General features: G+C 37.9%; 1 protein-coding gene and 1 long non-coding RNA gene across 2 annotated transcripts; one reads left to right on the forward strand and one right to left on the reverse strand.

The window, feature by feature from the left end:
* The first annotated feature begins 283 nt into the window (after window positions 1-283).
* LOC138897655 (uncharacterized) lies at window positions 284-1,061 on the forward strand. The gene is made up of 3 exons (XM_070183653.1): window positions 284-483; window positions 592-759; window positions 842-1,061. Exons 1-3 carry the CDS (start codon window positions 284-286, stop codon window positions 1,059-1,061), a joined length of 588 nt encoding a protein of 195 aa, XP_070039754.1.
* Window positions 1,062-22,000: 20,939 nt separating this feature from the next.
* LOC108947657 (uncharacterized) lies at window positions 22,001-22,385 on the reverse strand. The gene is made up of 2 exons (XR_001972180.3): window positions 22,332-22,385; window positions 22,001-22,247 (listed from the first exon to the last, which is right to left on the reverse strand). It is a non-coding gene; the product is annotated as an uncharacterized lncRNA (long non-coding RNA).
* Between the last annotated feature and the right edge of the window lie 3,309 nt (window positions 22,386-25,694).

A 25,694-nucleotide genomic window follows, 5' to 3' on the forward strand; every position in this document is an offset into this window, starting at 1 on the left:
TAAATGCATGGCAACAAAATAACTCCAGATTTCAAGGAGCTCCTGGTTTTGTGAATCAGCCAAGGCCGCAGTTTCAGCCTCAATAGCTAATTCAATCTGGGTTAGAAAATCTGATGAAGTCATTCATTGTCAAGATGGATGAGAGGCTAGATGCCCGTGCAGCTATCAAAGAACTTGGGATAGGTTTGCGTAACTTGGAGAGACAAGTGGGACAAATTGCAACTATAATGTCGGAGAACAATCCCATATACTCTGCTAGCTGATACTGAAAAGAATCCCAAAAATGGTTAATGACGTGACCTTGAGAAGCGGGCAAGTGTTAAAAGATCCCACTCCAGTCCAAAAAAAGGTTGTGCCTAAAAATGAAAGTGGGAAGGAGCGGAAAATTGAAGATGATAAGAAGAAGAAAGCCAAGAAGGGAGTACAGAAAAAGAAGGAGGAAACTTCAAGAATGGAGGAGTCTAATAAAGAGAGAAAGCACATGTCTGCTTTACCTTTTCCCCAAAAGCTCTATAGAGAAAAAGCTGGACAAGCAATTTGAGAGATTTCTAAATATGCTGAGATAGGTTAATGTAAATTTGCCATTCACAGAAGTTTTATCACAAATACCAACTTATGCCAAATTCTTGAAGGCGATCCTTACAAAGAAGAGGAAGATAGAGGAGACCTCAGTGGTCAAGCTCACAGAGCATTGCAGTGCAATATTGCAAAACAAACACCCACAAAAGTCTGGAGATCCATGGAGTTTTACTATACCTTGTTGTTTAGGCACTATTAACTTTGATAAATCTTTATGTGATTCTGATGCCTCAATTAATCTAATGCCTTTGTCTATTTACAGGAAACCGGAGAATGAGCTTGGAGAGGTAAGATTTGCACCAATATCTTTGCAGCTGGCAGACCAAATGACTATAATACCCGAGGGGATAGTGGAAGATGTCTTAGTTCGAGTAGATAAGTTTGTATTTTCAGTGGATTTTATATTGGTAAAGATGGAAGAGAATAAGAAGATACGCCTAATCTTAGGAAAACCATTCTTAGCAACGGGTAGAGAAATATAAGATATAGATGATAGAAAACGCATGCTTAGAGTGGGTGATGAGACCGTAACTTTCGAGATGAATGTAGAAACGGGGGTGAAAAAGGATAAACCAGCTGCAAGTGTTGAGTGGAAAGTGAAGAGTTCGAAAGAGAAGTCCTTAGTGATGTGTACCCCAAGAAAGCTGAGAAGAAGTTGTCTACGTGGATGTGTGCACTAGTTTGGACGCGTGGAATGGAGCCCGACTTTGATTCAGACCCCGCCTAGATGTTCAGGGAAGTTTCCTCTACCTTATGCTTTTTTTATTGTGTATCATGGGGACATGCTACAGCTTAAAGTGTGGGGTGGGGGATATTTGTATGTTAGTTGTAGTTTTTATTTTGATAGTTGTAGTAGTAGAGATAGAGAAACAAATTTGAAAAACCATAAAAAAATTAAAAATTTTGACTTTCTCCTACGATGGATATCATTCGACGGGTTTCTTGAGGGATTAAAGTCGAAAAGAAAGGACCAAAAATATTTTCTTTTGTAGGTAGTGTATTAATTTTTCCTTGGTTTTTCTTTGGGCCGCGGTTCTTTTCCAAGGTTTTGTTTGAACCAAGTGTAGTTAGTTTTTATTTTTGTTAGGAGTAGGAAACCTTGTGCTATGATTTGAATTGAAGCAATGTCTCTTGACTTTATTATGCCTTGAGAAAAGTAAGTGCTTTAGTTGTGACGCTTAGGCTCAGTTTTGGACTCTTGGATAAGTAGCTTAATTTGTATGATCTTGACTTTGCTTAACTGCTTTGACTAGAGTGTCTTGATAGTCCGATACTGAGTGAGTTATGGGCCATGTGTGTGTGAGGTTTTGTGTTATTTTGTGCATTGCATTTGATGTCTAGAATTTGCCCTGTGTGTTTGCAAAGATAAATAGTAGTTTTATTCAGTCTTGGAAGTGATATATGCATTTCTTTGTTGAGCCAATTTTATGCTTTCACCCACCTGATTATTATGTGTCTTAGTTAACCCCTTAGAGCATGTAATCCTGTTTTCTTTGGCAACCACACTGCAAGTTTTACCCATTTGTTTGAATTGACCATCTATTTGAATCTTGTAACTCTCGTGAGCACTTGAATTTGTTATGAACTTTGTAAAAGTTAAAGCATAGGGGTGGTTGATTTGGCGTTTGAGTGGAACTAATGAAATAAGGAGAAAGGTGATTGTTTTGAAATAATTAAGAGCCGCTTGAATTGAAAAAGAAAGAAAAATAGTTATGTTATTGTGAAAAATATTCAGTGATAAGTGGTAACTCTTAATGTAATTGTGCTTAAAGAATATGGAGTTGATGTATATTAATGTGAAGGTGGAGTATGGTTTGACATAAGTGTGGGGTTTTGAAAGGTAAAGTGTATGTATTAAAGTGCTTAGGGAGGTGTAGTCACTCTTATATCTAAATATATCTTACCCGTCCCGCAGCCTATGTTACAACCAGTTAAAGTCCTACTTGATCCTTGACTAAATGAGCTCAATTAGTAGAGTAGTACACTACGGGCAAGCCTATGGTGCATCTTTTGTGGCATATGCATGTTGTTTCTGAGAGTGAGTACGCTTTTTTTTATCTTGAGTTCCTAATTGTTCTTAACTTTTATTGTGTGTGGAACTACTCACTATTATTGTGTGAGGGAACTTGATTCATGAAAGAAAGGTAATGTCGGTGATCTATATGTTAGAGTAAGTGAGTGAGTTGTGAATAATGTGTGATACTTTTGAGTCAAATCTTGAGGCGAGGATGTTACATTAGAGTGCTTAGTCTATTTTAAATATTCTTGGTGTGATGAGTTAGGAGAGCTGTTTAATAAGGTCGTGTCTATATAAAGTGCAGTTTGATTGCTCGAGGACGAGCAATGGTTTTAGTGTAAGGTGCTGATGGGAGGCTAAAATTACGTGTTTTAGTCGCTTATTGCACTTTAATTGTGTTTGAACTTTAACCGCTAGTATTTTGCACTAATTATGCGTTTTATGCCTTGTAGGAGTGATTCCGAATGATGTAGATTTTATGGAGATAATTTGAGCCATTTGGAGCTTTGAAGTCTGAGTAAAAGTCCAAGGGATTCAGCGGGGATTATGTTCGGGGGTCAAGAACCACATCTGGATGTCAAAACGCAAGAAAAATCCGTACTCAGAGAAATTTGCACTGATGCGACATACTATGCGACGCAGCAGTACAAATCCTGCTGCCTGTGAATTATTAAGCCTTCAGAAGATCTCCACTGCCGCGGCGTGTGGCGCGTCGCCCCATGCGGCGCGCCTGCTCAAACTTTACAGAGCCAATGTCCTATTTCAACTGGGAGAAGGTGGTTTCATCTGGGTCCGGTCCTACTTGGTATATATACATGAAAAAATGTTATTTTATGGACTTTTGACACATCCAAAACCTAAGGAGACTAAAGAGGAGTTGGAGAAGCAAAAGCACAAGGAATTCATCATTCAATCCTCACTCAAGACACGAGTTTGGATTGTTTTATGTTTCCCTTTAACTTAAACATATTTGTAATGAATTACTCCATATTCATGGAGTGGTTCTCTAGGGTTTGATGGATTTGGTGTTTTGATACTTGTTTATAGATTATAACTCTAGTTTTATGTATTGAATCATTTTGGATGTTTTAATCATTGCATCTATATTCACTTGCTAATGTAATCGAGAGAGGCATGACTTGTGATATCCTTGCATTACATTTTGTTTGTTGAAGTCATTAATTCTTCTTAGTAATCGGAAGAGGCTTGTTGAATTATTGATTAAACCTAGTTAGGAGGATAATCGAGATAGGTTCTCCTAAAGACCAATCCACTACAAATTCTTGCATATCTTCACGTACATAAAATTGGTTCATCTTGTGAGGTTTAGACTTAATCGAGAGAGGAGTTTCTACTAAAGAATTGAACTAGCAGCCAAGTGAATTCGAGAGAATCAATTGAACATCAGAAGTGAATTATCTAGAGTTAGATCTCAAATATTTGTCTTGCACCCATCTTATCAACACTATCTTCTCCCAATTGATTACCTTCTTTTCTTATTACTTGCGTTGATTGTCATTAGTCGATAGTTTAGAGTGTTAAAAAAAATTAGTTTTAATCACATAAGTCTCAATTGTTGATCATCTTGGATAGCAGTCAACTATAAACTATGAAAATATTGTTTAACTCTAATCCTTGTGGATACGATATTATAATTTACTATATTCGACTAGCGAGCATATATAAATATATGTTTTGTGCTCGTCAGATAAACTGACCGAGTCTATACACTTCATTCCAGTCATGGCTACCTACTCTTCAGAGCAGCTGGCTCGAATTTATCTTCGTGAGATTGTTCTCCTTCATAGTATGATGTTGTCCATTATCTCAGATTGATGCACGTACTTCACATCGCATTTCTGTAGAGTCGTGCAGTGTGAGTTGGGTACCCAGGTCGAGTTGAGTACGACATTTCAACCACAAATGGATGGGCAGTTTGAACTCACTATTCAGATCTTTGAGGACATGTCCCGTGCCCCTTTCATTGATTTTGGAGGTTCATGGGATCAATTTATACTGCTAGCAAAATTCTCCTACAAAAATAGCTATTAGTCGAGTATCCATATGGCTCCTTACGAGGCCTTATATATGAGGCGATGTCGTTCTCCTATTAGTTGGTTTGAGCCTGGGGAGGCTAGGTTGTTGGGAGAAGGTGAAGTTAATTCAGAAGTGATTTCGTATAACGCAGTCCAGGAAGAAGAATTATGCAGATAGGAGGGCTAGGTTGTTGGGAGAAGGTGGATGAGAGGGTTCTACTCAGAGTTTCACCCATGAAGGGAGTGATGAGATACGGAAAGAAGGTCAAGTTGAGTGTTCGGTATATCGGTCCTTTTGAGGTTCTTGAGAGAGTGTGTAGGTTGACCTATAGACTTGCATTGTCCTAGAAGTATACTCGGTGTTCCATGTCCCAGAAGTATACTATTTGAGAGAGTTTACTCAGTGTTCTGTGTTTTCGTGCCCCAGAAGTATTATGGTGATCTGTCAAATGTGTTAAATTTCAGCTCAGTGCAATTGGACAAGGATTTGACCTATGTTGAGGAGAAGGTGACTATTTTGGATAGGCAAGTCCGAAAGTTGAGGTCGAAGAACATTGCATCGATGAAGGTTCAGTGTAGAGGTCAACCATCAAGGAGGCCACTTGGGAGATCGAGCATGATATATGGAGCCGGCATCGTTAGTTTTTTGGCACATCGGGTATGTCCCGCTCGAGGACGAACGTTCGTTTAGGAGGGGGAGAATGTAATGATCTGGTCGGTTATTTTGAGCATTTTAGCCCACTTTCCCCTATTTGTTGCTTTACATATGTGTATTTGTGATTATGTGACTTACAGGGTTGATTGGTGTTGTTTTAGGAGAATTTTGGATTTATTTGGGACACTTAGTCCCTTGGTTGGAGGCTTAAGTTGTAAAAGTTGACTAGAGTTTGGCTTTTAGATAGATGACTCGAGAATGGTATTTTGATCGTTTCAATAGCTTTGTATGGTATATTTGGACTTAGGCATATGATTGGATTTGGATTTGGAAGTTCCTAGGTTGTTTTGGCTTGAATTGACAAAAGTTGAAAAGTTAAAGGTTTGGAAGGTTGATAGGTTTGACCGAAGGTTGACCATGTTGATATCAGGTTCGGGTTGAGGTTCTGGGAGTTGGTATAAGTCTATTATCTCATTTGGGACTTGCATTGAGGCGTGATTCATAGTTTTGGTGTTGTTTGGTGTGATTTGAGGCCTTGAGTAGGTTCGTGTTTGTAACGACCCAGCCGGTCGTTTCAAGTATTACAACCTCGTCTCCTCATTTACTGCTCAAATTGTGCTTTTCGATTGTTATTTGACTTGCCGGGGGTAATTGGTTCGAGTCCGGTGAGGTTTGGAATGATTTGGAACATTTTGTTCCAAGGATAGAACTTAAGTTTAAAAGGGTGACCGGATGTTGACTTATGTGTAACGACCCCGGAGATATTTTTGCTATGAAAATTAAGGTTTTGTGGTGCCGAGGAAGATTAATTAGCTCGGACTTTTTGGGGTGAACAATGTGCCGATGTGTTAAGGAAACTTTTTGCCGAAAAAAGGTCATTTCTACAGCCAACTATGCGGTTGAAGAATCACTCTGCGGACCGTATATTGGCTGCAAAGTGAATCATGAGTGGGGCAAGTATGGAGGAAAGTCTGTGGCGCATTATGCGACTGCAGAACAGTTCTGCGGTGCATTATGAGACCGCAGAACAGGTATGCGGACCGCATAACGATCGCAGACTGAGACAGTGTTGCCCAGTTTCGGAGGCCATTTTTGCGACACATTATGCGGGCCGCATGAGCATTATGCGGTCGCATATGCGACCGCAGAGTGTGTTTCGGAGCTTCATTTTTCTGGTTTTACAAACCTGACCCCATTCTTATAGAACACTATTGGGGGTCATTTTGAAGGGTTTCATATGATATTTTAGAGAGAGGTGAGAGCATGCTAGAGAGAGAAAGTGAAGACCTCGTCATTTGTCCATCAATTCTTGTTCAAGGTTTGAAGATTTCACAAGGATCTTGCCAGGGCTTCAAAGAGGTAAGAATTTCTTCCCCCAATTGTTTAATTTCGATTTTTGGGGTAAAATATGGGAGATTAAGATTATGATTCTTGGGTGTAAGAGTATCATTTATACATACACATACCAATAAGGTTTGTCGAAATATTGTTGAGTTCAAATGGGTAAACATTGGGTTGAAAATGGTAGAAATCTTCAAAGACGTTAATTGAAGATTTGAAGGTCGAGTTGATGTCGGAATTGTGTGAAATTTGTATGGTTGGACTCGTGGTTGGATGGGCGTTCATATTTGTAACTTTTGTCAAGTTCCGAGATGTGGGGCCCATGGGTGATTTTTGAATTAAATTTCAGATTTTATTGGAAAAATTAGTATTTCCTTATGGAATTAATTACAATAATTGGTATTGACTGAATCAAATTAATTGTGGCTAGATATGAGGCTTTCGGTGACCAATTCGTGTGGCAAGGGCGTAGCGGAATAAAGAATTACACGGTTTAAGGTAAGTAACAGTTCTAAATTTGGTCATGAGGGTATGAAAGCCTGGATTATGTGTTATGTGATTGGTTTTGAGGTGACACACATGCTAGGTGACGGGCATGTGGGCGTGCACAGTAGGAATTGTGACTTGGTCAATTCCATGGAAATGTTCAGTTGAATAATCTGTTGATACCCGTACATTTTTCATGTATTAGGGAAATTGAACTATGAATCATGTTTAAACCATGTGTTGACACTGTTGGGACCCATAGAGGTTGTGTACATGTTGAATTATCTGTTAAATTACTATTTTGTACTCAGTCACAATTTTACTTGCATATTGTATCCCAGACTCTCTTGTTCATTATTGATGCATCATATCACTGTTGTTGGGATGGTTATCATGATTTCTGAGAGCCCGAGAGACTGGGGAGGTTGATGAGTGAGTGAGGCCGAGGGCCTAATTCTGAGGTTATTTATGGGATCGGGCTGCACGTCGCAGCATTTTTATTGATTTATGCCATGATTGGCTTGATATAGCGCTTGGGTTGAAGAAGCCCCTCCGGAGTCTGTACACACCCCCAGTGAGCGTAGGTATCTACTAAGTGCGAGTGCGAGTGCGAGTGCCGAGTACTGAGTGATTGTGAGGAATGAGTGATTGTGAGGAAAGAGTGACTGTAAGGTTGGAGTGAATGGGAGGACTGAGTGGTTGTTACTCTGAGAGGATGCCTTGATTTCATTATTGCTGCATTTCAGCTGTCATATATGACTTTTTGGAAACATTTGTAAAAGACATTTTCTTCTGTTTCAGTCGAAGTTGATATGACATTACTATGAAATTTTAAATATTGAACTTGAGAGCATGCTTACCCTTTTATGTTGAAAATAACTATATTTGGACTTAGCGGTCAAGCTCGTCATTAATTTCAATTCTTATTTATTATTATTACTTACTGAATTGGTTGTATTCATACTATACCATGCACTTCGTGTGCAGATCCAGGTGATCCCAGACACAATGGGTGTTGATTTTTCGGAGATTCAGAGGTAGATTCCATGTTTCGCATACCTTGGGCCTCCTTCCCTATCCTTTTGTTTATTGTATTTGGTCTCAGATTATTATAGACCGTGTTTTCTAGACTTGTAATGTATAGATGCTCATATACTCAGTTACACCAGTTGTTTGCAGTGTTTGTATTGGGATTTGCATGATTTTTGGTATTATATTTAAACATTATGTTTTCAAATTTAAAGGAAATCGCGTATTATTAATGTTGTCGGCTTGCCTAGTATAGAGATAGGCGCCATCACGACGGGTGAGATTTTGGGTCATGATAAGTTGGTAGTTGAGCCAGGTTACATAGGTCTCACGAGTCATGAGCAGGTTCAGTAGAGTCTTGCAGATCGGTATGGAGACGTCTGTACTTAACTTCGAGAGGTTGTCGAACCCTTAGAAATATTTCCCTTTCTTGTATTCTATCGTGCAAACTTGTTGATTCCGGAAAACTAAATTTTTGTTATTCTATTCTCTCACAGATAGGACCGTGAGAGGTCGGGGTCGTGGTAGAGGACGGGGCCGAGGTAGAGGTCGAGGTGTCGCTCATACAATAATTGGAGCAGCACCTGTAGCACAACCAGTTGCTCCAGCTCAGGAGCAGATTCTAGATGTAATTGAGCTAGCAGGACCTGCTCAGGCAGCAGCTGTGCCCATTGAGATTCCAGGCCTACAAGAGGCTTTGGCTCATTTATTGACAGTTTGCACTGACCTTGGTCAAGTGGTTTTGGCGCAGGCCAGGGGAGGCTCTCATACCCTTGTTGCCCATACTCTAGAGCAGGTAGTGCAGGGACTTCATATACCTGAGGCACTACCAGTCCACCCGGCTGCAGCTGCTCAGACCCTGGTAGTCCCCGTAATGGCAGATGATAAGCAAAGGAGACTTGAGAGATTTGGGAGGCTTCGACCTCCATCATTTAGCGGTGCTGAGTCAAAGGATGCTCAAGGTTTTCTATATAAGTGCTATCGGATGCTTCGGACAGCTTGTATTCTGGAGACCAGTGGGGTCTCGTTCACTACTTTTCAGTTTTCTAGGGCTGCCTTCAGATGGTGGGAGGCTTATGGGAGGCGCCGGGCGATCGGTGCAGTACCACTTACATGGCAGGAATTCTCCGTTCTCTTTTTGGAAAAGTTTGTACCGCAGTCTCACAGTGAGGAGCTGCACAGACAGTTCAAGCAGTTACGTTAGGATGGCATGTATGTGATGCCGTACGAGATGAGATTTTCTGAGTTGGATCATCACGCAGTTTGGTTGGTTCCTACTGATAGGGAAAGGATTAGGAGATTCATTGATGGCCTCACATATCAATTGCAGTTACTTATGACTCGGGAGAGGGTATCTAGTGCTATGTTTGATGAGGTAGTTGACATTCCTCGGTAGATAGAGATGGTCCGTAGACAAGAGCGTGGAGAGAGGGAGGCCAAGAGGCCTCGTGGTCCAGGGGATTTCAGCGGTGTTCCTTCATGGGGGTCAATTTTACCGCGGTAGGGGTCGTCCTTACAGACACGCTCAGATGGGTCGTCCAGTTCACCGTGGTGCGTCATCCGGCCATAGTTTATATAGTTCTCATCAGGGCCAGTCATCTCTTAGTGCTCTTCCAGCCCATAGTTCGTCTTGTGCCCGTTCAGTTCAAGGTTTATTTGCACCGGGTACTTCTCACAGTTATTTGGGTTCTCGGGCCCCGATTCAGTCCGCACCACCACCAGTACTTGGGAGCTACTTTGAGTGTGGGGAATTTGGGCATATTTGGAGATAGTGCTCATAGCCCAGGAGGTCAAGTGCAGCAGAGCAGTTAGACTATGACTTCAGCACCAGTTACTTCACTCATTATCTAGATATGCCCCATGAGTCATTAGTTTCACCTGTATGTGTATCTACGCCAGTGGCCGATACTATTATCGTGGACCGTGTGTATCGGTCGTGTGTGGTAACTATTGGGGGACTGGAGACTAGAGTTGATCTCTTATTGCTCAGTATGGTTGATTTTGATGTAATCCTGGGTATGGATTGGTTGTCTCCATGTCATGCTATCCTGGACTGTCATGCAAAAACTGTATTGTTGGCGATGCCGGGGTTGTCGAATGTCGAATGTAGAGGTTCTCTAGATTATGTTCCCAATAGGGTAATTTCTTATTTGAAAGCGCAGCGTATGGTTGGTAAGGGGTGTTTGTCATATTTGGACTTTATGAGAAATGTTGATGCAGATACTCCTACAATTGATTCAGTACCGCTATTGCGAGACTTTTCAGATGTATTTCCTGCAGACCTGTCGGGTATGCCACCCGACAGGGATATTTATTTTGGTATTGACTTGGTGCCGGGCACTCAGCCCATTTATATTCCTCTGTATCGTATGGCACCGGCTGAGTTGAAAGAATTTAAACACCAACTTCAGGAACTCCTTGAAAAAGGGTTTATTAGGCCTAGTGTGTCACCTTGGGGTGCACCGGTTTTGTTTGTGAAAAAGAAAGATGGTACTATGCGGATGTGCATTGATTACGGACAACTGAACAAAGTTACAATCAAGAATAAATATGATTTGTCGCGTATCGATGATTTATTTGACCAGCTTCAGTGAGTGAGGGTGTTCTTCAAAATTGATTTGAGTTATGGGTACCACCAGTTAAATATTCGGGATTCGGATATTCTAAAAATGGCATTCAGGACTCGTTATGGTCACTATAAATTCCTCGGGATGTCTTTTGGGATGACCAACACCCTAGCAACATTTATGCACTTAATGAATAGTGTGTTTCAGCCAAATCTTGATTCATTTGTTGTGGTATTTATTGATGATATCCTGGTGTACTCATGTAGTCAGGAGGAACATGTACGTTACTTGGGGTATTGTATTATAGAGGCTGGGAGAGGAGAAACTTTATGCCAAATTCTCTAAGTGTGAGTTATGGCTTAGTTCAGTGGCATTCTTGGGACACATAGTGTCCAGTGAATGGATTAAGGTGGATTCGAAGAAAATAAAGGTAGTTTAGAGCTGGCCCAGAACATCTTCAGTTACTGAGATTCGGAGTTTTCTCGGCTTGGGCGGTTATTATCGTCGCTTCGTAGAGGGTTTCTCATCTATTGCGGCGCTTATGACTAAAATGACCCAGAAAGGTACTCCGTTCAGGTGGTCGGATGAATGTGAAGATAGCTTTCAGAAGCTCAAGACAGTTTTTGACTACAACCCCAGTATTAGTGATGCCTACAGGTTCACCGTCTTATACAGTGTATTGTGATGCATCACGTATTGGTCTCAGCGCAGCGCTGATGCAAGACGATAGGGTGATTGCCTATGCGTCCAGACAGTTAAAGGTACATAAGAAGAATTATCTGGTCCATGACCTTGAGTTAGCATCTATTGTTCACGCCTTGAAGATTTAGCGGCATTATTTGTACGGTATCCACTGTGAGGTTTATACCGATCACCGGAGTCTACAACATCTGTTTAAATAGAAGGATCTTAATTTGCGGCAGCGGAGGTGGTTGGAGTTGGTTAAGGATTATGATATCACCATTCTCTATCATCTCGAAAAGGCTAATGTGGTGGTCGATGCCTTGAGTCGTAAGGCAGAGAGCTTGCGCATCTTAGCATACTTACCGGAAATAGAGAGGCCTTTAGCCTTGGATGTTCAGGCCTTGGCCAACCAGTTTGCTAGATTGGATATTTCCGAGTCGAGTTTTGGCTTGTGTGGTTTCTCGGCCTTCTTTATATGATCGCATCAGAGAGCACCAGTATGATGATCCCCATCTGTTTGTCTGTTACACCCCATATTTCCGTACGTGAAAGTACGCCATAAGTAAATTGATGGAAGCTCGGAAATGTGATGTTACATCCCGCATTTTCGTATGTTAAGGTTTCGTCGTAAGTTAATCGACGTAAGTTTGGTAATGAGATTATTTTGAGATTATAAGCATTATGCTATTTCAAACAAGTGATAAGTAAATTCGTGAAGGTAAGAGGGTAAGCAAATCAAAAAAAATGAGTTTCGTCGATGTTTGATATTTTGAGATAAAATACGGTACAAGCTATAATACCCCGTATTTATGGACTAGTACCATACAAGGTACCCCATGACCACGATAGTAGGGTACATAAAGTGTATTAAACGTGAGTACTATTTTAAGTAATTTAAGATAATTATTAACTATATGGATTATTGGTTAATGGGGAAATTAGCAAGTTAATTAAAATTAGTGGAAAATTAATTACAATTCTTTGGATAAGCTAACCACCCCCCCCCCCTCCCCCAAACGTAGCAGCCCAAGTAGTCTTGATCAAGACCCATGTAATGACTCTTAAATTCACAAAAATTTGGAGAAGGCTTTGGCCAACTAAGCCACAAAGTGGGGCCTACTCCCAAAGGTTAAGAGAACCTTTCTAATTCATTTTTGAGTCTCTACAATGACAAAGAAAGCTTCAGCAACTCATTCAAAAATATAGCAAAGTGATTTGCTTGAGAAATGCTTGTATCTCATCTTCATAGCAAAGTGAAGTGTTCCAGCAAACTCCTACAAGTGATGGCAACGTGAAATTACTTCAACAAAAATTCATCCAAGATCATACATTATAGTAACATAAGTTACTTCAATTCATACGAGACTTATTAGCCTAATATCAACGGTATTTTGCGATTCTAAGGGAGTACAGTACAATATTTCTCAAGAACATCATACGGACTTTTCCCTACTTCGATCCGCCGTTACGTATTTTTTATAAAAGACGTGTGTTAGAGGGATTTTCAAGAGAATCGGCACAGGTATGTTAAGACTATCCCTTCTTTCTTTTTTGCATAATCTATATGAACAAACAAAACGAGCAAATGCACAACGTCCATAAATTACTATATTCGTAGAAATGCTAGAGATGCGTATATTCTTGTTTTCCTATAAGTCTTATTAATATATCTTTTGTTCATGGGTCTCAGAAAGATACGTATTTGATAAAGTTTATCCGACTGACATATTATTTTTATGACATTCCGAGAAATCTTATTAACGTATTTCTTATACATTTCATGCATTTATACATGTACATTGACCCATGACCAGATGGTGTTATATACGTGTATATATGTATATGGGATATGGGAAAAGGTTACGGCGTTATATACACACCACCACCTAATCAGCTGGTATACGTGATGATTTGCCCATAGTGGCCAAGATGATATGATGGGATGACCTCAAAGGTGGCTTATGAACTTGCATTGCCGCCTAGTCTATCGAATGTTCATCTAGTGTTTCATGTATCAATGCTCCGTAAGTATGTCGGGGATATGTATCATATTTTGGATATCAGTACAGTGTATTTGGATGGTAGTTTGACTTATGATGTGGAGACGATGGCCATTTTAGACCGGCATGTTCGAAAGTTGAGATCAAAGAACATAGCTTTAGTGAAAGTGCAGTGGAGAGGCCAGCCAGTCGGGGAAGCTACTTGGGAGACTGAGCGGGAGATACAGAGAAAATATCCACACCTAGTTGAGACTCCAGGTATAATTCTTAACTCATTCGAGGATGAACGCTTGTTTAAGAGGGGGAGAATATAACGATCCGGCCGGTTATTTCGAGTATAACAACCCCGTCTCCCCATTTACTGCTCAGATTGTGCTTTTCGGTTGTTATTTGACTTTTCGAGGGTAATTGGTTTGGGTCCGGTGAGGTTTGAAATGATTTGGAATACTTACTTCCAATGTTTAAAACATAAGTTAAAAAGGGTGACCGGATGTTGACTTATGTATAACGACCCCGAAGAAAGTTTTGCAGTGAAAATTAAGGTTTGGTGGTGCCGAGAAAGATTAATTATCTTGGACTTTTTGGGTTGAACAATGCACCGATGTGTTAAGGAAATTTTTTCGGAAAAAAGGTCATTTCTGCGGCCCACTATGTGGTCGCAGAATCACTCTGCGGACCTCATAATGGCCGCAAAATGAATCAGGAGTGGGGAAAGTGTGAAGGAAAGTTTGTGGCGCATTATGCGACCGCAGAACAGTTCTGTAGTGCATTATGCTACCGTAGAACAGGTCTGCGGACCGCATAATGACCGTAGACTGAGGCAGCATTGCCCAGTTCCGGAGGCCATCTTTGTGACCCATTATGCGGGCCGTAGGAGCATTATGTGGTCATATGCGACCGCAGAGTGTGTTTCAGGGCTTCATTTTTCTGGTTTTATAAACCCGATCACATTCTTATAAAATACTATTAGGGGTCATTTTGAAGGGTTTCATCTGATATTTTAGAGAGGGGTGAGGTGAGAGCATCTTAGAGAGAGAAAGTGAAGACCTAGTCATGTGTCCATCAATTCTTGTTCAAGGTTTGAATATTTCACAAGGATCTTGCTAGGGCTTCAAAGAGGTAAGAATTTCTTCCACCAATTCTTCAATTTTGATTTTTGGGGTAAAAAATGGGAGATTAAGATTATGATTCTTGGATGTAAGAGTATCACTTATACATACACATACCAATAAGATTTGTGAAAAGATTGTTGAGTTCAAATGGGTAAAGATTGGGTTGAAAATTGTAGAAATCGCCAAATATTTTAATTGAGGATTTGAGGGTCGAGTTGATGCCGGAATTATGTGAAATTTGTATGATTGGACTCGTGTTTGCATGGGCGTTCATATTTTATAACTTTTGTCGAGTTCTGAGACGTGGGGCCCACGGGTTATTTTTGAGTTAAATTTCGGATTTTATTGAAAAAATTTGTATTTCCTTATGGAATTAATTACAATAATTTGTATTGACTAAATCAAATTAATTGTAGCTAGATACGAGGCTTTCGGTGACAAATTCTCGTGGCAAAGGCATACCAGAATAAAGAATTACATGATTTGAGGTAAGTAACAGTTCTAAATTTGATCCTGAGGGTATGAAACCCCGGATTATGTATTTTGTGATTGGTTTTGAGGTGACTCACATACTAGGTGATGGGCGTATGGGCATGCACGGTAGGAATTGCGACTTGGTCAATTCCATGGAACTGTGTAGTTGAATAATCGATTGATAACCGTACATTTTTCCACGTATTAGGGAAATAGAACTATGAATCATGTTTAAACCATGTGTTGACACTGTTGGGACCCACAGAGGTCGTGTACATGTTGAATTATCTGTTAAATTATTATTTTGTACTCAGTCACGATTTTACTTGCATATTACATCTCAGTATCTCTTGTTCATTATTGATGCATCATATCACTGTTGTTGGGCTGCTTATTATGATTTCTGAGAGCCCGGGAGACTGGAGAGGTTGATGACTGAGTGAGGCCGAGGGCCTAATTGTGAGGATATTTATGGGATCGGGTTGCACACCGCAGCATGTTTTATTGATTTATGCCATGATTGGCTTGTTATAGCGCTTGGGCTGAATGAGCCTCTCCGGAGTCTGTACACACCTCTAGTGAGCGCAAGTATCTATTGAGTGCGAGTGCGAGTGCCGACTACTGAGTGAATGTGAGTAATGAGTGACTGTGAGGAATGAGTGACTGTGAGGAAAGAGTGACTGTAAGGTTGGAGTGAATGGGAGGACTGAGTGGTTGTGTAATGACCCAACCGGTCATTTTAACTTTTATGACCCCGTTCCCTAAAAATAAAACTTCTCGTAGGTGCTTGTAATGATTTATGACTTGCGGGGATGTTTGGTTCAGGATTTGGAAGTGTTTGGGGCGAAACCGGAACACTTGGTTCCTTAAGTTGGCCTTAAAGTGCTAAGTTTGACTTCGGTCAACATTTTAAGAAAACGACCCCGGAATAGAATTTTGATGATTCCAATAGCTCCGTATGGTGATTTTGGACTTAGGAGCGTGTTCGAAATTTTATTTGGAAGTCTGTAGTTAAATTAGGCTTGAAATGGCTAAAAACAAGAATTTAAGTTTGGAAGTTTGGCCGATGAGTTGAATTTTTGATACCAGAGTCAGAACCCAGTTCTGAAAATTTTCATAGCTCCGTTATGTAATTTATGACTTGTGTATAAAATTTGAGGTCAATCGGAGTTGATTTGATAGGTTCTGACATCGAATGTAGAAGTTGAAAACTCTTAGTTTCATTAAGCTTGAATTGGGATATGATTCATGGTTTTAGCATTGTTTGATGTGATTTAGAGGTTCGACTAAGTCCCTATGAGGTTTTAGGACTTGTTGGTATATTTGGTTGAGGTCCCGAGGGCCTCGGGTGAGTTTCGGATGGTTAACAGATCAAAAGTTGGACTTAAAAAGCTGCTGCAATTTTCCCTTCTGGGGTATGATCGAACCCAGATATCGAGCCCACGATCGAGGCCTGAGTCGAAGTCAGGGATGAGGCTCAGTATCGAAGCCATTATTGAAGGCAAGGCTCGAGGGCCATGATCGAAGGCAAGGCTCGAGGGCCAGAATCAAGACCCAAGATCGAACTTGATCGAGACCATGACCATGTCCCAGGCTCGAGGCCTGATCGAGGCCATGACCAGCTCCCAAGATCGAGCTCCCAAGATCGAGCTCCTTGATCGAGCTCCCAAGATCGAGTTCCCTGAGATCGAGCTCCCGAGATCGAGCTCCCCTGATGATCGAGCTCCCGAGATCGAGCTCCTTGATAGAACTGGACAGAGCTGTAAGTTATAAAAACAGATGACATTCGTCCCAATTGCCATTTTTGACGAACTTGAGCTTGAGCAGAGGCGACTTTTGTCAGATTTTCAAGGGAAAAACAATGGGGTAAGTGATTCTAACTCGGAGTTGGTCTACATATACAAGTATATCATTGTTTTCACCATAAATTAGTGTTTTGAGATTTAAATTTGGAAAATTTTTAGAAATCTCATAGAAACGAATTTTTGAGATTTCGGTATCGATTCGGAGTCGGATTTGAGTGAAACTGGTATGGTTGGACTCGTAATTGAATGGGTTGTCGGATTTCTTAATTTTTGCCGGATTTTTGAGACGTGGGCCCCACGAACGAATTTTTAATTAATTTTGGGATTTTTATTAAAAATATAGTATTTTCTTATAGAATTGATTCCTATAATTTTTAGTGATTGTATCAAATTATTTTGGATAGATTCGAGCCAGACAGAGTTGGATAATCATGGAAAAGGTCTTATAGTGGATTAATTGGAGCAAGACGAGGTAAGTCTCTTGTCTAATCTTGTGAGGGAGAAATTATCCCATAGGGATTAAATTGAATAATTGTTGCTAGTTGCGGGGGCTACGTACGCACAAGGTGACGAGAGTCCGTACGTAACTACTATTAATGTTAAAGTCCGGGTAGTTTAAGACTCAAAGCATGAATTACTTGTGTGAATTGTATTCTTTATTAATTAAAATAATTGATGTATATATTGTGAATTGTTATGAAAAGTAGTAAAATATAAAATTTTCATATGCTTAATTTTTGTTTAAATCAATTAATTGTTAAAAAAAATTGTTCTCCTCCCAAATTCATCTTATAATAAATATACTCTCCTTCCAAAGGCACATAAGAAAATGTCCTCCTTTCTTTTGGAGCGGGCCGAACGCCTCGGTAGGATAGATGCATCTATGGATCACGCCGCACATTCCTCGGCAGTGTACACGACACTCTGGATCGGGCCGTACGTCCTCGGCAGAAATCGTGCTTAATAATAATAATTACACGATACTTTAATAATTTATTTCAGCTTGTGAAGCTAATTAATAAATTGAAAAAATCTTTGAAATTTAATGAATTATTATTCTTGCTTGTTAAAGAATTAATTGTTACTCCTGTAGATGAGGTTTAATTGATAGATTGGAAATTATTTGAATTGAGGGAATTTAATTAATATATTGAGAATTGTTACATTTGAAGGAAATTTGATTATTTCTGCTGATTAAATAAATTATTGTAAATTCTATAAATTTTGCTGATTTAAATATCCTAATTTTATTTCAGTTATTATTATTGACCCATAGTGAGTGTCAATGTCGGTCATCTCGTCTCTACCACTTCGAGATTAGGCTTGATACTTACTGGGTACACGTTGTTTACGTACTCATACTACACTTGCTGTACTTTTTGTGCAGGATCTGAGACAGGTACTAGTGGAGGACCTATCATCACATACCTACGTCATCCCGAGGCATAGTGGTAAGCTGCCTTTCTGAGCCGTTCTGCAGCTACCAGTGTTTCTTCTTATATTTATATTCTGTCTATTTCATTTTAGACATTATTTGGAGTTTTGTATAATATACTAGATGCTCATGCACTTGTGACGCCGTGTCTTGGCACACACACATTGGTAGAATTTGGTATTTTATTATTTTCTTGAAATAAAAAATTTAACCAATGTACGTTTGACTTATTAGTTGGCTTGCCTAGCTGTAGTGTTGGGCGCCATCACGACCTATAGGTAAAATTGGGTCGTGACAGGTTGTTACTCTGAGAGAATGTATTGATTTCATTATTGCTGCATTTCAGCTGTCATATATGACTGTTTTGGAAAATTTTCTAAAAGACATTTTCTTCTGTTTCAGTCTAAGTTGATATGAAATTACTGTGAAATTTTAAATGTTGAACTTGATAGCATGCCTACCCTTTTATGTTGAAAATTATTGTATTTGGACTTTACTATGAAGCTCGTCATTACTTTTAGTTCTTATTTATTATTGTTACTTACTGAGTTGGTTGTACTCATACTACACCCTGCACTTCGTGTACAGATCCAAGTGATCCCAGACACAATGGGTGTTGATTTTTTCACACAGTTGATTTTCCGGAGATTTAGAGGTAGCTGCCATGTTTCGCAGACCTTGTCTCTCCTTCTCTTTTTGTTTATTGTATTTGGTCTCAGATTATTATAGACCGTGTTTCCCAGACTTGTAATGTATAGATGCTCATGTACTCAGCGACACTATATTTTGGGAGTGTTTGTATTGGGATTTGCGAGATTTTTGGTATTATATTTAAACATCATGTTTTCAAACTTAAGGGAAATCGTGAGTTATTGATATTGTCGGCTTTCCTAGTATTGAGATAGGCGCCATAACGACGGGTAGGGTTTCGGGCTATGACAATGTTATTTTTAGAATTTTGTGATTTGAAAATTTCTTTGTTTTCCTTAAATGATTTAACCTTTTGTTTTACATGTTTAATTTGGTTAATTTACCTTGTTATCATATGCCTATTCCTTGTTGCCATTTAATTGGTTATGGTTTTCCGTTGTTAGATTTATATTGATATTTTGTACATGTTTTATGTCTAGTAAGTGTCTTGACTTGAACCTCATGACTATTCCTCCGAAGTTAGTCTTGAAACTTATTGGGTACCGATTATGGTGTACTCATACTACGCTTCTTCATATTGTTGTGCAGATCCAGGTACCTCGGATCGTGCCGGCCGCTAGTGAGTTGAGCCAGATATTGTGGAGACTACAAGGTATACATGTTGTTCTCGCTCGCAGGCCTCGGAGTCACCTTTTATTTTTTCTTTTGCTACTATTTATTTTATTTCCAAACAGTGTTGTATTTTGAGATTTCTAGTGTACTCGCACTAGAGCTTATGACTCCGTATTATCGGTTTTGGGATGTATGACTATTGTTTATTTTTACTATATTATGTCATTTATCAGTTTTTACTTAATAGCTAAGTTATTTTTACCTTGTTAATCTCATCATGTGTTAGGCTTACATAATCTTAGAAATTAGGTGCCATCATGATCCTTAAGGTGGGATTTTGGGTCATGACATTACTATTGTTACAACAACTTGTAACGCGTGGCAAAAATTTTTGATTAGCTACGAAATTTTTTGTAGCAATAAATTTGTTGCTATTTAGGTGTTTATTATACGATAGTAGCAATTATAGCAAAAATAAAGATTTAGCTTTCCCAATTTATTTTTGTTGCTAAAAGTTTTTACGAATTTGTAAATAACCACGAAATTCGTATATTTTTGGCTATTGTTAGGTACTAGCCACGAAATTTTGATATGTAGTTGAGATTTCCACTACAGGAAAATAGGTCTTTAGCGATAGGAAATTCGGTCGTTAAAACTCCAAATTTGATCATTATCAGTCAATTACGATGGGATAAAACCCGATCATCGCCGGTCGTTAGTGCCTCCGTCGTTAAAGGTAAATGACCGAATTTTGATCCCATCGTAAAAACTCTTTTAACGATGGAAAGGAATCCAGTCGTTATACCAAGATTAGCGAGGGGATTTTTCCATCATTATATGTCGTCCCAGTCGTTAAAAACTACACCAACAGTAACTAATTTTCAGTCGTTGTTAGTATTTGGTGACCGAAATTCCATTCGTTAATTGTACGTACTTTCAACGACTTACCAACCTTAAATCTTGTTTTCTTACTAAACTAATATGTTCTAATATCTTGTTGCTACCACACAGTAAAATATAAAACCACGAAGCAAAGAGCATCTCAAAATACTATTAACAATCAGTGCTTCTTACAACTACATTACTAAATCCAACATTAAGTATATCTTGAAATGTATTACAAATGCTCGCCAACAGTATAATAGCCACAACATTGGGAGCAAATTTATGATATAAAAAAGTATTACTGCTCCCTCCTTTTGCACAATCATATTTAGGAAGAACCTTAGAAGAAATTAATTATCTTTAACAAGAAAGAAACTTTTAGGATTGAATTATTGGTTATTTAGGACTTCACAAGTTATTGTATTACATAACCAAAATGATCATGTATTTTTGCCCAGTAATGATCTCCCTCAAAATATCAAAGGCCCTTATCGGATAGACAATATGCAGGTAATCTCTTTAGGACATAAGCATAGAGGAAACATTTTCGATGAAAGTTGACACTTCAGTTGATAGCCTATCTACTGTATTTTGGTAAGTCTGTTAAATAGGCTTAAAATTTTTGGGTAGTGTTGATTGGGCTTGTCCATTCACACTAAAGCTAAGTGTAAGGATGTTTAATCCACCTCTTTTTTGTACAACTATTTTCTATCAATGGCAGGGTCTCGCTACCATACGACGATGTTATAATTTAAAAAAAAACTTCAACCATGAGAGCAATGTGCAGAAGAAAACTAATACCGAGGCAGAAGCTAAGGCTGTGGTGGAGGCTCTTAGATATTGTATTGAACAAGACTATGTTCTTATTGAATTGTACACAGATTCAATAATAGTGAACAATGCAGTAGAAGGAGAGTGGGATCTTCCTTGATCTGTAGCAAGAGAAGTGGAGGAGATCAAGCAACTAATGTCAAGATGCAATTTTACAATTTCCCATACACTTAGAGAAGGCAATAGATTGGCAGATCACCTTGCTAATTATGCACTGAATGTTGGCCCTACTGAATGCAGCTGTTTTGGTGAATTGGATATTCAAGGAAGGAAGATCGTGAACGATGATAAATCTCTATATCTATATCTCAGAATAAGAGTTGTTGGGGCTTAGAAAAGGAGGAAAAGAGGGGCACAATGGGGAGAAAAACTACTGGATGTAAAGAGAATCTAAATAATGCTGGGCAGAAAACTTGCTATGCAGTCTTTGGCAATAAAATTCAGGCACATTGGATACAAAGTGGGATAAAATATCAATGCAGCATGCTGTTACACCAAACCAATATGGAATACAGGCAAAGGTTTCAAAGGGAAGCAGAGAGATGACACACAAAAATGATCGAAAATATAGTGTACTGGTTTGTTGCTGTACAGTAAACTTACTCTACAGTATGCAGGGCAGAACTATTTTTTCCTACATATGCAAGAGCTACAAGGAGGAAGAATGGTAGAAAGCTTACGAACCTGTTAAATATTAATTTCAGCTTGTACTTTGTTGACTTGAAGATGGTGCTGATGAAGGTTGATCAACCAGTAAGCTTATAATATGTGCATACTTAGAATCTATGTCGTCCATACGTATTTCTAGTGATTCTTTTGCTTTTTTAGTTGCATTCAACTCGGTCTATAGTGATTCTTTTTCTTTTCGAATTGCATTCAGTTCAGCCAATATTGCAGCCTTTGAGGAGCTACCGCCTTTCAACTCCTTAGTGGTTATACCACCCCCTAATCCAACCACGCGACTCTTGTTTTGAGGTCCGAAGCATCTTTCTACTACCTCGATATTCATAAGAGATGGCTCAGATTGTACCAGCTCGTGTATCTCAGCCTATAAATTACAAAAAAAATTAAAATAACAAAATACATCAAAATAAAATGAAGGATGTAAAATGAAGTTCATCAATAAACATACATATTTTTTACTAGCTTCAGGTTCTACAAGCGTGTCATTTTTCTTGTGAGTCTCTCTTTTCCTCCACATACATCTAAACAAGATCACCTTTTTTCTTCCAATAAATTGCAATTCAAGAATCTCAGTGAGTTCTCCATAATAATCAATATTTTTATTCTCTTTATCTGTCTCACCAACTACAACTACCCCGTAGTTTTGAGTTCTCAAACCCCTGTCATAGTTTTCCACATAAAACCTATATCCATTAGTAATATAACCTTTGAGACGTCTCACATATGGCAGGGGACCACGTGACAAAGTGAGCAAATCTTCCATTTTCTTACTGTTATCACATTTGTACAATTCTACAACCTATCAAAATCAATTATATAATTTAATTAGCAAATACTATATAAAAATTATATTAAAAAAAATAATAATAGTATATGACTAGTACTAACCTTTTTTTTAACCAACTAATGAACTCCCTATCTGAATGTTTTTGAGAGGTATAAGCTGGAATTTGTGAAAATTCTCTACCAAAAATTAAAGAATAAAGTGTCATATTAATTGAAATCATGGATAAAGTATATTTGAATTATTATGTCAAATCAATTCTTACTCGAGAAATGGTTGAATTTCATCACAGTTCTTCAAAATATAAATATGTGCTTGCTCTAATTCATCTGGATTAAGTTTGTCTAATTTTTCAGCTCTTAATTCTTTTTGAGGTTGACAAAAAATTGTTAAACCTCCATCAGATTCAATAACACCACCATTATAATTCCGCTCAAGGTGATTAAACTTTATTTCCATTGTATGCAAATACCTTGATCATAGAGTCAAATATTCGGTTGCCAAATATTCCTCCGCGATAGAACCTTCTGGGCAAGCCCTATTATCGACTAAAAATTTCAAAAAGTATAGTCATCGCTCCACTGGATGCATCCATTAATATTGAATAGGCCCAGCAATCATAGCTTCATTAGCTAAATGAATCGGCAAGTGCACCATTACATCAAAAAATGAAGGAGGGAATACCTTTTCTAACTTGCACAGAGTTATAGGAATTTGAGCTGCTATCTGTTCTAACTCATCCATTCTTAAATATTTTGCTCCAAGCAAGTTGAAAAATAAAGACAACTCAATAAGAGGTTCACATACAGATTTGCAAAGTATACCACGTATAGCAAGTAGAAGTAAATGTTGTAGAAGAACATGACAATCATGACTTTTTAGGCCTGAAATTTTGCGATCTTTAGTGTTGACACACTGAGATATATTTGATGAATATCTATCTGGGACCTTAAGTTCTTTAGGAATCTGAAAATTTTGCTCTTCTCTTCAGGAGATAACGTGTAACATGTTGTTGTAACTCATATTTATCCCCATTTTTAATTGGATGCAATTCTTTCCTTATGTTCATTGCTTGCAAATCCAATCGAGATTTTATGGTATCTTTGGTTTTTCCTTTGACATTTAAGATTGTCCCCAAAATATTGTCACATACATTTTTCTCAATATGCATCACATCTAAATTATGTCACAACAATAGAGTTTTCCAATAGGGAAGATCAAAGAAAATACTCTTCTTATTCCAACTATCACCCCTACTCTCATGTGATATTTTAATCTTATTCTTTGGATCCTTTGTTAGTGGTAAACTATCTAAATCAGCTACTTGATCAAGTATATCCTCACCGGATAAAATTTTGGGTGGTAGTCTTTGCTCCTTAGTGCCATCAAATGACTCTTTATCATTCCTCCATTTATGATTAAGAGGAAGAAAGCGTCTATGACCCATATAACACTGTTTTTTACCATTTTCTAACCTAATTGAGGATGTTTCTTTATTGCAATTATGAATGTAACTTGTGATAACCTTTGCCAACTTTTTTTCCACAACTCGCTTGACTTCAAAATATAATACACGACTATCATACAACTAAAATAACTCATAACATAACCTCCTTATAATGTTAAGAACCCTAGTCTCACTCCAAAGTGCATGTTATAACATTCCAAACTTATCGACATTAATTTACAAATAGATATATTTGATGATAAATTATATATACTAATTAGGATCTTCACAAGTCTATCCCTAAAAGAATCCGACCCCGTGGTCCTAACGCTTCGTGTTCTTATATATATATATATGGCTATATCTCTCTCTCTCTCTATCTATACACACACACACACACACTTCATTGTAATACTTTAACTATATATATAGCTTGTTATAGTATATGTTTGTGTGTGTATGTGTGTATATATATATATATATATTCATCGATGCATCTAAGTAAGTTATAAGTCGATGAATCAATTTACAAATTGTATGTTATATATAGTATATGTTAGTGTATTCATTATTTGTATTACAAAAGTGTTAACGAATTACATTTATATTATTTAGATAGTAAATATAAAAGTAATTCGAAAGTCTGACCAATGTTGACGTAATAACCGACCAACTTTGGTCGGTTATTTTGTAGAAAATAATAATTACCGACCAAAGTTGATCGGTAAATGCTTCCCCTGCATTAACCGACCAACGTTGATCGGTAATTTTAAATATAAATTCTTAAATATTATAAAATATTTTAAATAATAAAATAATTATTAAAATTTAAAAAATTGGGTCCAGATTACCGACCAACGTTGGTCGGTAATCCAAAATTTTCTTGTCTGTCCAGCTGGGTCAATTCGTTGACCAATTTACCGACCAACGTTGGTCGGTATTTAGTTTTAAAAAAATGTAATTTTTTTTTCCAGTTTCCGTCCAAGCTGGACGGTTTTTGGTCGCTTTTTTTGACCGACCAACGTTGGTCGAAAATATTTGGTCGATTTTTAGCAGATTTTTAGTAGTGAGAAGAAGAAGAAGACATGACACACATTATACTTACGAAATTATAGTAAAGTTATAGTAAAATTATAGAAAAATTGTATTCTATTATTTATATATATTTGTATTCTGTTGTTTATATATATATGTTTTTATTTAAATATTATATGAAAGTTGAACAATATTGTATAAAAATTATATTTAAGTTGTATGATATTGTAGTTGTATATAACTGGGTAGAAATAATGTATGAAAATTGTAGATAAGTTGTATAATATATAATTAGCTGTATGAAATTTATTTTACTATGTATAAATGAGATACAAAATATAAAAAAGATATATTGTATAAAATTTATAGTTAAGTGGTATGGTATTGTAGTTGTATATAACTGGGTAAAAATAATGTATGAAAGTTGTAGATAAGTTTTATAATATATAATTAGTTGTATAAAATTTATTTTTACTATGTATAAATGAGATATAAAATATACAAAAGACATATTGTATAAAATTTATATAAAAATTATATTTAAG

Source organism: Nicotiana tomentosiformis, chromosome 8 (genome assembly GCF_000390325.3).
Source record: "Nicotiana tomentosiformis chromosome 8, ASM39032v3, whole genome shotgun sequence".
Taxonomy (NCBI): domain Eukaryota; kingdom Viridiplantae; phylum Streptophyta; class Magnoliopsida; order Solanales; family Solanaceae; genus Nicotiana; species Nicotiana tomentosiformis.

Coding starts and splice junctions, on each gene's coding strand:
- LOC138897655 (XM_070183653.1), top strand. CDS start 284: ATGGTTAATGACGTGACCTTGAGAAGCGGGCAAGTGTTAAAAGATCCC. Junction 484..591: donor AATAAAGAGAGAAAGCACAT/GTCTGCTTTACC, acceptor TGCCATTCACAG/AAGTTTTATCACAAATACCA. Junction 760..841: donor ATGGAGTTTTACTATACCTT/GTTGTTTAGGCA, acceptor GTCTATTTACAG/GAAACCGGAGAATGAGCTTG.